This window comes from Petaurus breviceps, unplaced genomic scaffold, assembly GCF_028583685.1.
Source record: "Petaurus breviceps papuanus isolate PSGF00001 unplaced genomic scaffold, PetGlider_PUasm1.0 90750, whole genome shotgun sequence".
Lineage (NCBI taxonomy): Eukaryota > Metazoa > Chordata > Mammalia > Diprotodontia > Petauridae > Petaurus > Petaurus breviceps.
Window position 1 is genome coordinate 2,829,519 of NW_027187335.1, and position 14,747 is coordinate 2,844,265.

General features: G+C 38.8%; 1 protein-coding gene across 1 annotated transcript in view; it reads right to left on the reverse strand.

The window, feature by feature from the left end:
* Window positions 1-14,747, reverse strand: part of ANKFN1 (ankyrin repeat and fibronectin type III domain containing 1) — a 177,383-nt gene that overhangs the window by 77,280 nt on the left and 85,356 nt on the right. Inside the window, exons 5-6 of the mRNA XM_069067384.1 lie at window positions 10,204-10,301; window positions 6,886-6,976 (exon numbers count right to left, since the gene is read on the reverse strand). Coding sequence (XP_068923485.1) covers window positions 6,886-6,976; window positions 10,204-10,301 — 189 coding nt within the window. The remainder of the gene's footprint in view (window positions 1-6,885; window positions 6,977-10,203; window positions 10,302-14,747) is intronic.

A 14,747-nucleotide genomic window follows, 5' to 3' on the forward strand; every position in this document is an offset into this window, starting at 1 on the left:
TCTTTCTTTCTTTCTTTCTTTCTTTCTTTCTTTCTTTCTTTCTTTCTCTTTGTTTCTTTGTTTCTTTCTTCCCTCCTTCCCTCCCTCCTTCCTTCCTTCCCTCCCTCCCTCCTTCCTTCCCTCCCTCCTTCCTTCCTCTCTCCCTTCCTTCCTTCCTTCCTTCCTTCCTTCCTTCCTTCCTTCCTTCCTTCCTTCCTTCCTTCCTTCCTTCCTTCCTTCCTTCCTTCCTTCCTTTTCTTCTTTCCCCTGCCTTCTTAAACAAAGAATACTGAACATAATTTAACTTTTCCTTGATGACTCAGGGTCATCATTTGGAACATTAATTATTGTGCTGTGCTGTGACATAACATTTCTGTCTCCTTCCTTACTGTCAAGCTGCCATCTGTCACTTCTTGTCGTGTTTGGTGTACCTCTCTCTGGTATAGTACCCATCTCTTTCTCATTCATCTTTTTTGAACCTTCTGTGTGTCATGAAACCAGGTAAGTAAACTTGACAGAATTATTTGTAAAATAGAACAAATAGCCTCAAGGATTCTTTCTGCTAATGGATTTGTTGAGAGATCTTTCCCTCTTACTTGCAGATACACGACTTTTCTGGAGCAGATCTATAACTAGGGTGGGGACACCAGAACTTTTCTTTAGAGGGCTAAAATTTAGAGGGTGCTGACAATACTTGTTTTCCCTCAGCAGGGTAGAAACAACTGAGCTTAGCTTAGCACCTACTTAGTGAGAACAGTTAAAATTGGAAGCTACCTAATGGTAAATGCTTCCTCCCTTCTGCGGCCACACCTTGATAATGAGATTCCTTCTTCTCCCCATTCTCTGGTCCTCCAACCAAACTCATTATATTTCCTTTCTAAACACTATCTTCTTCGAAACTTTTCCTGTTGAGGGCATGACCAACCCTCTCAGTCATGCAGACTTACAACCTCAGTGTCATCCTCAACTCCTCACCTTCATTGTATCCACACAACACAACCCACATTGAACCCAATTCATACCCGAATCTTGTTTTTAATCTTCACATTTCTCACATTCATTCCCTTCCTCTACATCCACAACCTTGGTCAATCTTATCATTCTTCTTCTAAGATTCATTCCATCTTTATTTCTGTGCTTCTGTATAATTTCATCTCTCTGGGCTTTAGTTTCCCTATCTGTAAGGATGAGGGGGTTGGATCCCTGCCCTTTCTGATATCTTCTCATTCTCACGTTGGGCCCCAAAATGTGCCTGTTTCATGATACAATAAATGCTACAAATAATCTTCTTAGAGAGACCTTCTAATTGCTTTCCCTTCCTCACATCTATCCTTATTCTAATCCATTGTCTCTTATTCAGCTGCCAGAGATTTTTCTAAAATGTAGGTCTGACCATGTCACCGAATGTATTGATTCGTCCCTCTTTTTTTTTTTCTTTTTGGAGTAGGGGAAGGCATGGCAATTGGGGTTAAATGACTTGCCCAAGGTCACACAGCTAGTAAGTGTCAAGTGTCTGAGGCCATATTTGAACTCAGGTTCTCCTGACTCCAGGGCTAGTGCTCTATTCACTGCACCACCTGCCCCCTGATCCCTCACTCTTACCTTTTCTTTGGTTTTCTTCAATACGTATGTGCTCAAATCCCACCTTCTGTTGGAGGCCTTTCCACGTCCTGTCAGCTGCTAATGCAGCCCCCTCTCAGACTGTTTTCCACCTAATCTCTATATAGCCTATATGCATCTAGTTATTTATATGTTACTTCCCATTTGGAAGGTATGCTCCTCGAGGGCAGAGATCATGTTTTGATTTCTCAAAGCTTAGCATTGTGCCTGAAATAGTGAGTGTTTAGTAAATGGTAGATGGTGCCGAGTAAATATTTAGTAAATGCTGTTGACTGCCTGATACATTGTAAGTGCTTAATAAATGCTTCCTGGTGAATTGATATACCTGTTCTGCAACTTAGTGTCAGAAAATATTCTTGAGCATTCAGAGATTAAATGACTTGCCTAGATTCCTAGCATACCCAGGAATAATAAGCAAGTAAGTAAATAAATAAATCGATGATAATAATAGCTGGTATGACATAGCACTTTAACGTATACAAAGCTCTTTATAGGCATTATTTCATTTTTTCTTCATGATAGCATTGGGAGATACGAGCCATTACTATCCCCATTTTACAGATGAGAGAACTGAGGCTGACAGAGGATAGCTGACTTGCCCAGAATTACATAGCTAATATGTGTGGAAGGCAGGATTTGAATTTAGGTCTTCTCTACTCTAATTCCATCACTCTACCCACTGTGCCACCTAGCTGCCTCGGTATGTCAGATGTATGATTGAAACCCAGATCTCCTTGACTCAAAGTCTAGTTCCCTAATCACTCTGATATCCTGCCTCTCTGAGAAAATTGCTTATAGACATTTATTATATCACGAAATAGGTACATTTTTGGTTCTAACTTGACAATGAGATGTCAGAATGGGCAGAGATTAACTACTCCAACCTCCTCATGGTCAACCTGAGAATGAGATGTCAAAATGGCAGAGATCAATTACTCCAACCTCCTTATGGTCTAACCTGAGAATGAGATGTCAAAATGGCAGAGATCAGTTACTCCAACCTCCTCATGGTCTAACCTGAGAATGAGATGTTAGAATGGGCAGAGATCAACTACTCCAAACTTCTCATTTTTACAGATAAGAAAATAGGCTCAGAGAGGTGAAATAATACAGAATCACAGAACTAAAGATGAAATGCTTCTTAGAAGAGGTTTATTTCAATCTCTTTTGAAGTCACAAAACCAGTAAGAGCCAAAAGCAGGTATCAAACCCAGGTCCTCTGACACTAACCTTACAAATGCTAGAGATGCAAGTGATCTTAGGGACATCATCTAGTCCGAACCTATCATTTGATGGAGGAGAAAGAGGAGGGTCAGCAGCATGCAGTGATTTGCCCGCCGTCAAAGCTAGGGTTTAGAAGAGGCAGGCCTGGAATTTTAGTCCGGGATTCCTCCCCACTTTAAAACTGTGATTTTGACTTTGCTCAGAAAGTCTACAAGGATTCTGTTCTTGTTAATATCTGTGACAGTCTGGGAAATCAAGCTTTTGAAGCAGCTATCAGAGTTTAATGTTGTCAGAGAATTATCCCTAAATATTACTCATTATTTACTCCCCACCCATTTTTAATGGTAAAAATCTGAGATATAAAAGAGAAAAACTATGTGAGTAAATATGGCATTCTTTTCATTTCTAAAGCCAAGATCAATATGGTCTCAATTTATCATAACGGCATAGGACCTGTTTGCCAAGTTCATTGTGATGCTCTATTAATGGAAGAGATTTTTCCTATCGATATGGCAAGTATTCAGAAACATCAGCTTTGGAGGTCTTTCTCCTCAGAGAATGCAAGCTCCCTGAGGACAAGAACTGCTTCTTTTTGTCTTCTCCAGCCCCCGGTATAGTAAGAAGGAAGGACATAAGCATTTATACAGCACCTACTGTATACCAGGCATTGTGCTAAATGCCTTACAAATGTTATCGCATTTGATACTCAAAACAAGTCTGTGGGGCAGCTAGGTGGCTCAGTGGATAGAGCTCCAGCCCTGGAGACAGTAGAACCTGAATTTAAATATGACCTCAGATGCTTACTAGCTGTGTGACCCTGGGCAAGTCCCTTAACTCTGTTTTTCTGCCAAAATGAACGAATAAATAAATGAATGAATGAAACTGTACAAGCTAGATACTATTATTATTCCCATTTTATAATTGAGGATACTGAAGTTAAATGACTTGCCTAGGGTCACACAACTAATAAGCATCTGAGATTGGGTTTGAACTCAGGTCCTCCTGACTTCTGGCCCAATGCGCTATCCGCTGAGATACCTCAGTACCTTGCATTGAAAAATGCTTTCTGATTTATTGCTACATATCTTGAATCCTTCTTACATTCATTTGTGCACATGAAAATAAATAAATGAAAAAATATAAAAATGCTTTCTTATTGAAAATCTGATGGATTCCTCACTCCTCAGGATGCCTGACCAGTATGTGACATACATTCTACCCTGCCCAGTACTTCTAGTTGAAAGATAGTAACTAGTTTTGATTTTGAGGTTCTCCCCTTTCAGGACATTTGTTTAAATACCCTCCTTCAATAGCATCTTTTTTTTCTTCAGATGGTTCTAGTACTTCTAGCGTAGTGCTCGGCACATAGGAAGATACTTGCTGGTTTTAGGTGATAAGGTTTCAAAGTGCTTAGAATGTAAGGCATAGAATTGGGAACATAGGTTTGAATCCTGCCTCTGACAGTAGCTATGTAACCCTGGGCCAGTCCTTTAACCTTTATGTGCCACAGGCAACTCCCTAGAACTTACTGGCAAAACCATTGCCTGGCAGAATTCTACTTCAGCAGAGGGTATTTCCATACTGAGTATTCTCACTTCACATAATTGTAGCTTCTTCACAAATTACTGTATTTATTAATCTCATCTGTACAGGTTTGTAGGTAGAGCAATAGACCTGGAGTCAGGAAGACTTGGGTTCAAATCTCAGACACTTATTAGCTATGTGACCCTGGGCAAGTCACTTAATTTCTGCTTGCCTCAATTTTCTCAACTGTAAAATGAGGATAATAAGAACACTTATCTCCTAGGGTTGTTGTAAAGATAGAATGAGATAATAAAACTGCCACATGGAAAGTACTATAAAACATTATTATTATTAGTTTACAATGGTGTGCAAACATTTTCCTTTATTATTATTGTGTTTAAAACAGGGGTTCTTAACCTTTTTATTTTGTCATGGACCCCTTTGTCACAGTCTGGTGAATCCTATGGACTCCTTTTCAGAAAAACATTTTTAAGTGTACAAAATGAAATACATAGGATTACATTAGAAAGCAAATATATTGAAATACAACTATCAACTTATTTAAAAAAATGAATTCACAGATGCTTGACTTAAATGAATGTGAGCAAGATTTTTTTTTCTCCTTAACCATGCCACTCGTTTCCAACATAAATAAATAAATACTGTTGTTTAACATTATCAGCCAGATTTTCCCTGATGGGGGTGAGTCAGGCAATTCAGGAGGAGAACTTACTCTTCTGGGCCTTTGGGCATTCTTTTGTGCCTGGCAGCAAGAACGGTCCAGCTAATGGTGCCCTGGGGGCTAGAAAGAGTAATGTCTTCCCTACACTAACCAGGTCCTGGCTTAATAGGATTTTTAGGGAGTAAAGGAAAAAATGTGGTATTTTTGAAATATAAACTCTTCTTACACTTCTTTGGACCCCTGACAACAGCAAGTAACAAAGCCTTGCCCATAGGAGATCCTTATTAAATACTTGTTGAATGAAATCAGGCTTTACTCAATAGGTGGTAATTATGGGATGCCAAAATCCAGGTGACTGACTTTTTAATTTTTTACCCAAATATTTTGGCATTGTAGACACACAACCCTAACTGCCTCAGAATTAGTTATTTATTCAGAAGTGTTAAATAACAACAGCTCCATATCTATCTATCTATCTATCTATCTATCTATCTGTCTGTCTGTCTGTCTGTCTGTCTGTCTGTCTGTCTGTCTGTCTACCTGTCTGTCTGTGTGTCTGTCTGTCCATCCATCTGTCCATCTATCATCTATTCTATCTATATTTATCTATCATCTGTCCTATCTATCATCTATTTTATTTTTTTGAAGATGAAATTTTGAACTACAAGATGTCAAAATGAAAAAGGGTGACATTCTTCACCCAAGTCTTTTCTCATTGCCTCCTCATTTTACATATGAGAAAATAAGGCCCAGAAAGATGTAATGACTTGCCCGAAGTCACACAGACATTAAATGGCAGAACCAATATTTAAAATGAGATCCAAAGATTTCAAGTCATACCCTATTGTTGTATTATGTTGAAGACAGGTTCTTTATTTAAAAATCTAATTCTAAATAAATGGGTAACAACCATCATTTACAACCCACATTTTTTATGCCTTTTTTTGGCCTTTTTTTCTGAGGGGGGAAGGTAGGGCAATTGGGGTTAAGTGACTTGCCCAAGGTCACATGGTTAGTTTTGTGTTAAGTGTCTAAGGCTGGGTTTGAACTCAGGTCCTCCTGACTCCAGGGCCAGGGCTCTATTCACTGTGTCACCTAGCCACCCCTTTTTTCTGCCTTTCTGATCAATTCAGAACAGTAGTTTTGATTATATAGTAATATGTATGATCTGGTATTGTCAGGGAATAGGGCATTCTATTCTTTTCTTACACATCCTTGTTAATAGAGGGTCACCATATATACTAGATACATTATAATTTTCTTTTCTTTTTTTTTTTTGCTTTTTGGAGGGCAATTGGGGTTAAGTAACTTGCCTAAGGTTACAACGGCTAGTTTTTTTTTCTTTTTGTGTGGGTGTTAAGTGTCTGAGGTCGGATCTGAACTCAGGTCCTCTTTACTCCAGGGCCGGCACTTTACTCACTGCACCACTTAGCCACCCCTCATTATAATATTTTTTTTTAACGAAAGAGTATAATGTATTCAGGAGCCTGAGCTTTCTTGTTATGAATGTCACTTATCATTGTGCCATAGATGTAAAGACATCCTATTGATAGAAGGTTACTGGAGACAATGCGTGATAAAGCAGCAGCTTTTACTGTTCCATTCTCTTAATGAATAGATCTGAATCTTGAGATCAATGTGAAGCCCCAGTACTGACTACAGTATATACCTGATAGTCTTGGTAAAGGGGGACTCACTCATAGACATGCAAATTACAATCTTCATACTACCTCCAATGCCAGCTCCAAGGCAGTCATGTTCCTCTTAGGCAATAGGGGTTGTTTGTGAGAGGATTGGTGGGGATGCATTGACAATAAAAACCATAAAGCTGTCATGATTTCAAAACCATCACCTACTAGAAGGAGTGGCACAGACAGGAGCTGTGGTCTGAGCTGGTCCCCATCCTTTCATATTGTAAGCCGAGACTTGGACAAAATAGTGTTGGCCCTGCAAAAAGATTGAAATAAAGAAAAATTCATCAGGCATTTTATTTCACAAAATGACGTGATGGTAACAGAGTGTACGTTGCCATCCTTAGGGATCTGAGTGGAAATGTACCAAAGAATTGAGTTTAAATATTAGGGAAAATCTCAGTGGAAAGCGTGCAGTTTTTTCAATATTCACTTTTTCTTTTAATCAATGGAAATTCACATCCTCTCCATTCCCCCAAGGATTCTCTTTATTGCCTTTTTAAAAACACAAGCTATAGGGTTGAGATCTGTCCTCAGCTGATCTTATCTCAGGGCCCAGGGGTGGGATTGTTGACCCCTGAGTGAATCAAATGTATGGAGCCTATAGATAAGTCTGCCTACTCAGTGTTGGTCTGCTTGAATCTCTCTACACATTTGGCAACATGTAAGTGGATACCCAATAGCTGACTATGACTGGAATCTACAGTTCAGTGACCTTTTGCAAATAGAACCACCTTTGGTGCCATGCCATGAAGATAACTCAGATTTACCATCCGATTCCTCCTAGAATCTCCATTTCAAGGAGGATGCCCAGGCAGGTCTTATTTTTCTTCCTCTCTAGTCTATACTCCTGACTCCTGAGTTTTCTCTAAAATGTACATGGGCCAGGTACCTACATTTCTTCTCTCCTACCTTTTTAAAAAAAATTTATCCTTTTATGTATTGTCTTTCCTCATTAGAATACTAGTTCTTTAAAGTCAGGGACGATTTTTCTTTTGACTTGTATTTGTATTCCTAGTAAGTGCTTAATAAAAGCTTATTGATTTAATAAAAAAAAAAGACTCGGGTGGGGGGGCAGCTGGGTGGAGCAGTGAATAGAGCCCCAGCCCTGGAGTCAGGAGGACCTGAGTTCAAATCCGGCCTCAGACACTTAACACACTTACTAGCCGTGTGACCTTGGGCAAGTCACTTAACTCCAATTGCCCTGCCTTCCCCCTTCCAAAAAGCAAAAAAAAAAAAAAGACTTCAAAGGAAGGAAACCAGACAAAACATTTGTATCATGGTCTTGAGTACTGTGCTATCGATTTATCTTTAGTAACTGACTACCTTCACATACTACCCACATTTACACACGTACCTCAATGTATGGATGTCTACCTACCTATGTGGATACAAATATACCCACTTAAGTCTTATAGTAGAGTCGCACTATGGAACATTAGTTACCCTAAGTTCTTGAAGGTCCTATTACAAGGTCTACTAAGATGGAAAGGTTTTCAAGAATGGACTTGATAATGTTCATTAGCTTGCCATTCAAGGACTAGCCTCACAATTTCTGATGAAGGTCATCACCATATTAACCACTGAAGAGTGAATTATTTTTTCCTCTGGACAACTGTCTAAGGTCCTCTACAAAGTCAAAGAGGGCCTAAGGTATATGTCAGTGAAGGCAAGATCTACACCAAGGAAATGCGTGTTTGTGTGTGTGTGTATGTGTGTGTGTGTGTGTATGTACCAAATGGATACTATATCATTAGATATATAGTATGATGTGACTTGATACTCATGATGAGAATCCTCAGACTTTTGAATGCATTTTACTCTATTCTAATTCTTTTTAAAATAATCTGTGTCTAATATATATAGTGGTGCTGTTAGCTAGAATATGCAATTAAGTAGAATATCCTATTTCCCAACCACAAAGATTATAGATATAATGAAAATTATTGTTCTAAACTGATCACAAAGTCAGGAACATATGGAGTTATAAGTCATAAAGTTTGTGATAAATTTATCTAGAAGTAGATTTTTGAATAAATAATCTGTCTTTAATTTAATAAGCTCATAATGCTTAATAAATGCAGACTGACATATATAAGGTAGAAAGCTGGTCTTGAACTCAGGAAGATGTGACTCTAAATCTGGTCAACGATTCATACTGACTTTGTGTTCTGGGATGAGTGATTAACATCCCAGTAGGGTAGGCTATTGTTGAGTCACAGAAGGTGTCAACCTGCTTTGGTTGAGGGAATTGACTTGCTAAGGACTTCTCTAAATCAATGAAATCAGAGGTCAGTATGTCAGCATCTCTGTCAACTAGATTATGTAATAAGGAGAATACCCTTGTTTCCAACTATAACAGGATATACAGGGTTGAAGAGAATAAGCATTTATTTAAGTGCCTACTATGCGCTAGGCACTATGTTAACCATTTTACAAATATTATCTTATTTGGTCTTCACAAAAATCATGGGATGTAGGTACTGTTATTATCCTTATTATAGTTTAGGAAACCTACATAAATAGAAGTTAGATGATTTATTCAGGGTTGCGCAGCTTGTGTCTGAGGCTAGATTTGAACTCAAGTCTTTCTAACTCCAGGTCTAACACACATTTTAATACACATATACATGCTCATGTTTTGTGCAAGACACACATACACAAGGTGTCCCAGAAGTTTTAGTGCTAAGACTTTTGGGATGCTAGAGTATGTGTGTGTATACATTTATGTGACCACATGCAAATGCATATGCGCATTTGGGATTTAAACCGAAATGCAACAGTGGTTGGAGGAGGACTATCTTTTGGTGTTTCATATTTGCTCCAGTTTCATCATCTGGGAAAATATGTTTGGCTCTGGTCTGATCTGGCATTTTAAGGAAAAACTTTGGGTTGCTTTGTAGTTCTGTAAAGAGAACCTGACTGGCCCAACAGAATAGTACTATTTGGACTTGCTTTGGGCTGATGGAGATTTTGGTTCATGTTACTAAGTCATACATCTTCCGTGATATACAGTTTCTTACTCTTGAAAGTAGATTGAGACAGATATTTTTATCAAGAGGAAAAGATTTCTCTCGGGAAATTGTGTGACAGAAATTGATGACTGATCCCAACTGAGCAGGGCTGGGTTTGTTATGTTAACCAGCAGACAGGGAGTCAAAATTGGCTCTATCAGGAGCCTTTGATCCCCATAAAGATTAGACCAGGATCCAGAAAGCAGCAGCTTTCACTGCCTGCCTGAGGCCAGTCTTTTCTGATCTCCCTAGAACATGACAACTTACAAAATGGTTCATGCTGTCTGCTTATTCCTTTGTGAATTTTAGATTATGGATACCAGACATATCATGCTTAATGAGCAGTAGATGCTGCCAGAAGAATAGAGGGGAGGGTTGGGGAGAGTGTTGGCGGTTACTACCCAAATCCCCAATGCAAATGTGGGCAATGGGGGAGTGGGAAAATCCAACTGGATGATTTGTCATTTACCGTGGAGAGCCCGGTGATTGTGCATCTCAAAGACTGAAGATTATCCATGATTATTTCCCCAGCCAAAGGAGAAAAGTCTTTAGAAATGCTCCACTCCACTGGAAAAGAAAGGGAAAAAAAAGTTATAACTGTACCTTTGTCAGATTTCAGGGAGAGCTACTGAAACTCCCAAACGTTATCCCTCTTAAGAACAAACTTTCTTCCTTTTTGTTGCATGAGTTTGTTTTATTCTCTGCCTTGGGAAATGGTAACAGCGTTTTCTGATAAAGAAACTAATCTTTAAGAGAGACTGTAACAGATTTATCTAGGCAAGATTCATATAAGAGGTAGCATTTTAACGTTTGCTAAACACTTTATGTAAATCATCCCATTTGATCTCCCCAACAATCTTAGGAGGTAGGTGCTTTTGTTTTCATTTCATCTTCCCAAGAACCCTAGGAGGTAGGTCCTATTATTATTCTCCTTTTACACTTAAGGAAATGGAGGCAGACAGAGGTTAAATGAGCTAGTAAATATCTCAGGCAAGATCTGAAGGTAGGTGTCCCTATCTTCAAGTCCTGGCACTTAATCCATTAGGCCACCTAGAGCATATGTGAGAATCTTAGGTGAGTGGGAGAAGTGTGCCATACGTGAGGTAGGAAACTTATTTTGTGTGATATATTCTATCTAGTAGATTTGTTGTTTGTAAAATATCTGCTATATGGAGCATACATTAGTTGTTGTCCTTTCTCAAAGAGGACCAAAATGATATCACCATGTTGAGGTCAAGGTACGGAGTGTCCAATTGTGACTGATCAGAGCAATATGAGCTGAGAAGACTCTACCACAGGTCTGGCACAAATAGTCCATTTGAACATTTGGGGTGGAGATGTCTCTAAATTTGAGCATCTCACATTTCCTTTGAGAATTTCAGTAGCACAAAGGAACGCGTGTAACATATGTGAGAAACGGGACATGTTAAATGCCAACAACTATATGTGTACTACATACATGCAACAAACATATTTTCACATACATGTGCATCCACATATACCAATGTGGCCCAGGAGTTAGAGGGTATACAATATGCATCATCACTATCATCCTGGTTAACTTTGTTAAGCTCCAATTTGCATATGATGTAGAGTAAAGAAGCTTTCAATTAAGTGCAGAGTTCAGGAAGATCAAGCAGTCAAAGGAGAATTTGGTCTCCTAAATTAACCCAGAGTTGTCAGTGACAAGTCTGTCTCTGAGAGTCTGAATTAGGCCGTACATGGTGACTAACTGTAATACATGAAGGATTTATGCAAATCAGCTTGGGAAAGTCACAGTGTTGTAACTCCCAAAATAAATTTCAAAACCTGTTTATGATTCTAGATTAGAGTCCTGTCTACAGACAAGTCCTAGGGAATTGCTCAAGGCACACAGAGATGAAGTGACTTATCCAGAGTCATAAAGCTACATCACAGGCAACATTTGAACCCAGATCTTCCAGACTCACATAGCTCAGCATTCTCTCCAAATTACTACATTATCTTAATGATAATAAGAACAGCAACCACAAGAAATACATTTGTAAAGTGGTCCAGAATTTGCAAGCACTTTACATCCTTTAGTCCTTTGCCTCTATTGAACTTCCCAATAACCCTATGAGGTAGATACTCAAATCACTATCATCCTTATTTTTACAGAAGAGCAAAATCAGCATTCAGAGAAGTCAAAAGTCTTACCCAGGATCACATAGGTAGCAAGTGTTGGAAGCAGAATTTGAACCCAGGTCTGACATGCCTCTAAGTTCTACATGTTATCCACTATAACGCTGAAGCTTCGATTAAATTTTCGTCCTCTTTTACATAAAGTGTACTAGCCTTTTAAGAAAAATGATCTGGAAAGCATCTATTCAGAGTGCTTTGTGAGCTGATGACAAGCTAATAGCAGTGGGCAGAGACTGAAATAAACGTTATATGTCGATTAAGTTACGTCAGTTCTGATTGAAGAATTAAGAAAGGAGCAGGGTGAGGGTTTTCTAAAATTAAGTGAAAAATCCAGCGATCAATTTGAAAAACAAACAAAATAAAAAACAAACAAACAAAAAACCTTTTACAACTGAAGAGAACCCAGTGGTGATAATTTTTATGTTTCCTAATCACAGACATGTTTTTTGTCTTCTCTTTTTTTTTCTTTCTTCTGCAAAATGTAAAAGAAGGAGGAATTTGGAGAGAAAAAGGCATAAATCACCAGGGAATTACATCAGAAGTGGTCTATGAATGAAAGAAGACACAAGAATGATTCCTAAACTTAAAGATCTCTATCTGTCTACTGACAAAGCCCCCAGGTGCTCTGACACTGTGTCACACTTAAGAATAAACAAAGGATTTTTTAAAACTTCATGCTAAAAATTAAGGAAAGTTATTTATAGAAAAGTTAAATATTAGTGAGAAAGGTACCAAATTTTATCATAAATGTTTGTTTTTTAAAAGTTATTCAAAATATATATATAACAACTAAAACAATATAATTAAAGGCGAGATAGAGAAGCAAAATTCTTGTCAACTGCACTGGTTAATTGGTAATAGCACACCATCAAAGTGAAACACATATCTTTTCTGTTAATAATAATTTAAATAAATAAATAAACATTTATTGAACTGTACTGTTTTTTTTTCTTTTTGGATGGGGGATATACTCTCTGAAGGGATTTGTTGGAAAGTACCATTGCTTGTAATGAGTATCATGGGAAGATTATATGAACTGATATAATCTGAAATAAGCAGAACCAGGGAACAACATGTATACATAATACAACAATGTCAGTGGAAAGGAACACTCCCCTCCCCCTGAAAAAATAAATATTGTGCAGTAATAATAATAATTAAGCTGTTCTCTAAAACAGATATGTTCCCACTGTTCTTTACAGGGGCAGGGAGAGGGAAAGGGAGAATATGGGATGGTTATGGCAAATTGTATATATTGGACAATTCATTTATTCACTTTTTTTCTGTTGAAGTAAATAAATGAAAAAAATCATCTCTTGAGCTCTTGCTTGATATATACTGGCAGTAAAAATAAGAAAGTAAAACAGTTCTTGCCTGCCGGGAGCTCACATTCTAATAGAGGGGCATGACATGTATAGAAGGTCCCAGTGGCAGGGCAAATGGGAAAGCCCTCGTTGTCCTTTGGATATAGCAGCCAAGTAAATGGTAATTCACCATATTGTCATTTCTATAGATACAATTTTATTTGTGTATTATCTTGAACCATTTGACAGTAGCTAGAACTTTCTTTTCCTTAGGTGTGATTGCTCAGAAAGCATGACTGTCAGACTGTTGGTCTGGGGGTGAAGGGTGTGTGTGTGATATTAATCCTATAGCACTTGGGCCCACTACCACTGAACTGAGGGGAAATGGTAGTTACAGTGTTTTAACTTGCTTAGCACACCAACTCCTATCATTGCCTTAGGGTATTGTTGCTTCTGTGAGGCCCAGGAGATAGAAGTCGGTGGGTAGCTGATGGGGTCGACTAGTCCCTTCTCCAGCAAGGTTTTCTTCCCTGGATGATGGCTTCCTGGGCTAGACTACTAGCAAGCAGGGTTAGTGGTCTGGGAGATGATGCTATTCTCATGGATCAATGGGTAGAAGTTAACAGCAGCCTCTGGCCATGCTGTTGCTGGAGCAGGCCAATTTGTCTTCTGACTGTGACTTCTCATGGGCTTGTCCTCCATGCCCAGAATGCTCTCCCTCTTTGTCTTCACTCCTTGGCCTCCCTCAGGACTCTTCTCAAATCCTACTTTCTATAAAAGGCCTTTCCTGTTCCCCCTCTACTAATAGTGACCTCCTTCTGAAATTATCCCGAATTTAACCTGTATATGTCTCCAATGTACATAGACATTTGCATGTTTTCTTCCCCATTAGAATGTGAACTCTTTGAGGACAAGAACTATTTTTTTTTTTTGCCTTTCCTTATATACCCAGCACTCTCTATAGTGCTTGGCATGTAGTATGCCCTTAATAAATACTTCTTGATTTGGTGGTGGTGGTGGTGATGAGGAAGGTGGGCTACTCTGCAGAGACTGCTCGTCCCAATAACAGCTGTAGGGGCCAGCCAGGGCGGGAGCAGGACCAGTCATCTGGGGAGTGGGAGAGCACTGCTATTCCCAAGGCTCCTGGGCTTAGAGTTCTGGACTATCTCCATTGGAGTATGAGGGGAGGTGGTAGAGGTAGTTTGATTTGCCAGGAACATACTGCAAGGTCTCCAGATGTCCAATGCATAAGACTATTCCAAGGATAGAGGCAATGTTGGGAAGGACAGAGATATGCAGAAATATGTCATCCAGAGAGCCAGACTGCTATAAGCTCATCGCTATGACGTAAACAAGTTTTACCTGGCTTTCTTACCTTCCCACACAATCAATTCTCTAACCATATTATTTATTATTCTTTGTTACAAGGGACAGCTCGCTGAATACAGTAGGGGAAGAAGGATCTATTCATAAATGAAGGTGATGTAAAGCCAAAAAAATCAATGACATTTTTTTAAAAATTAAAAAGAAACCAACATTCAGAAGA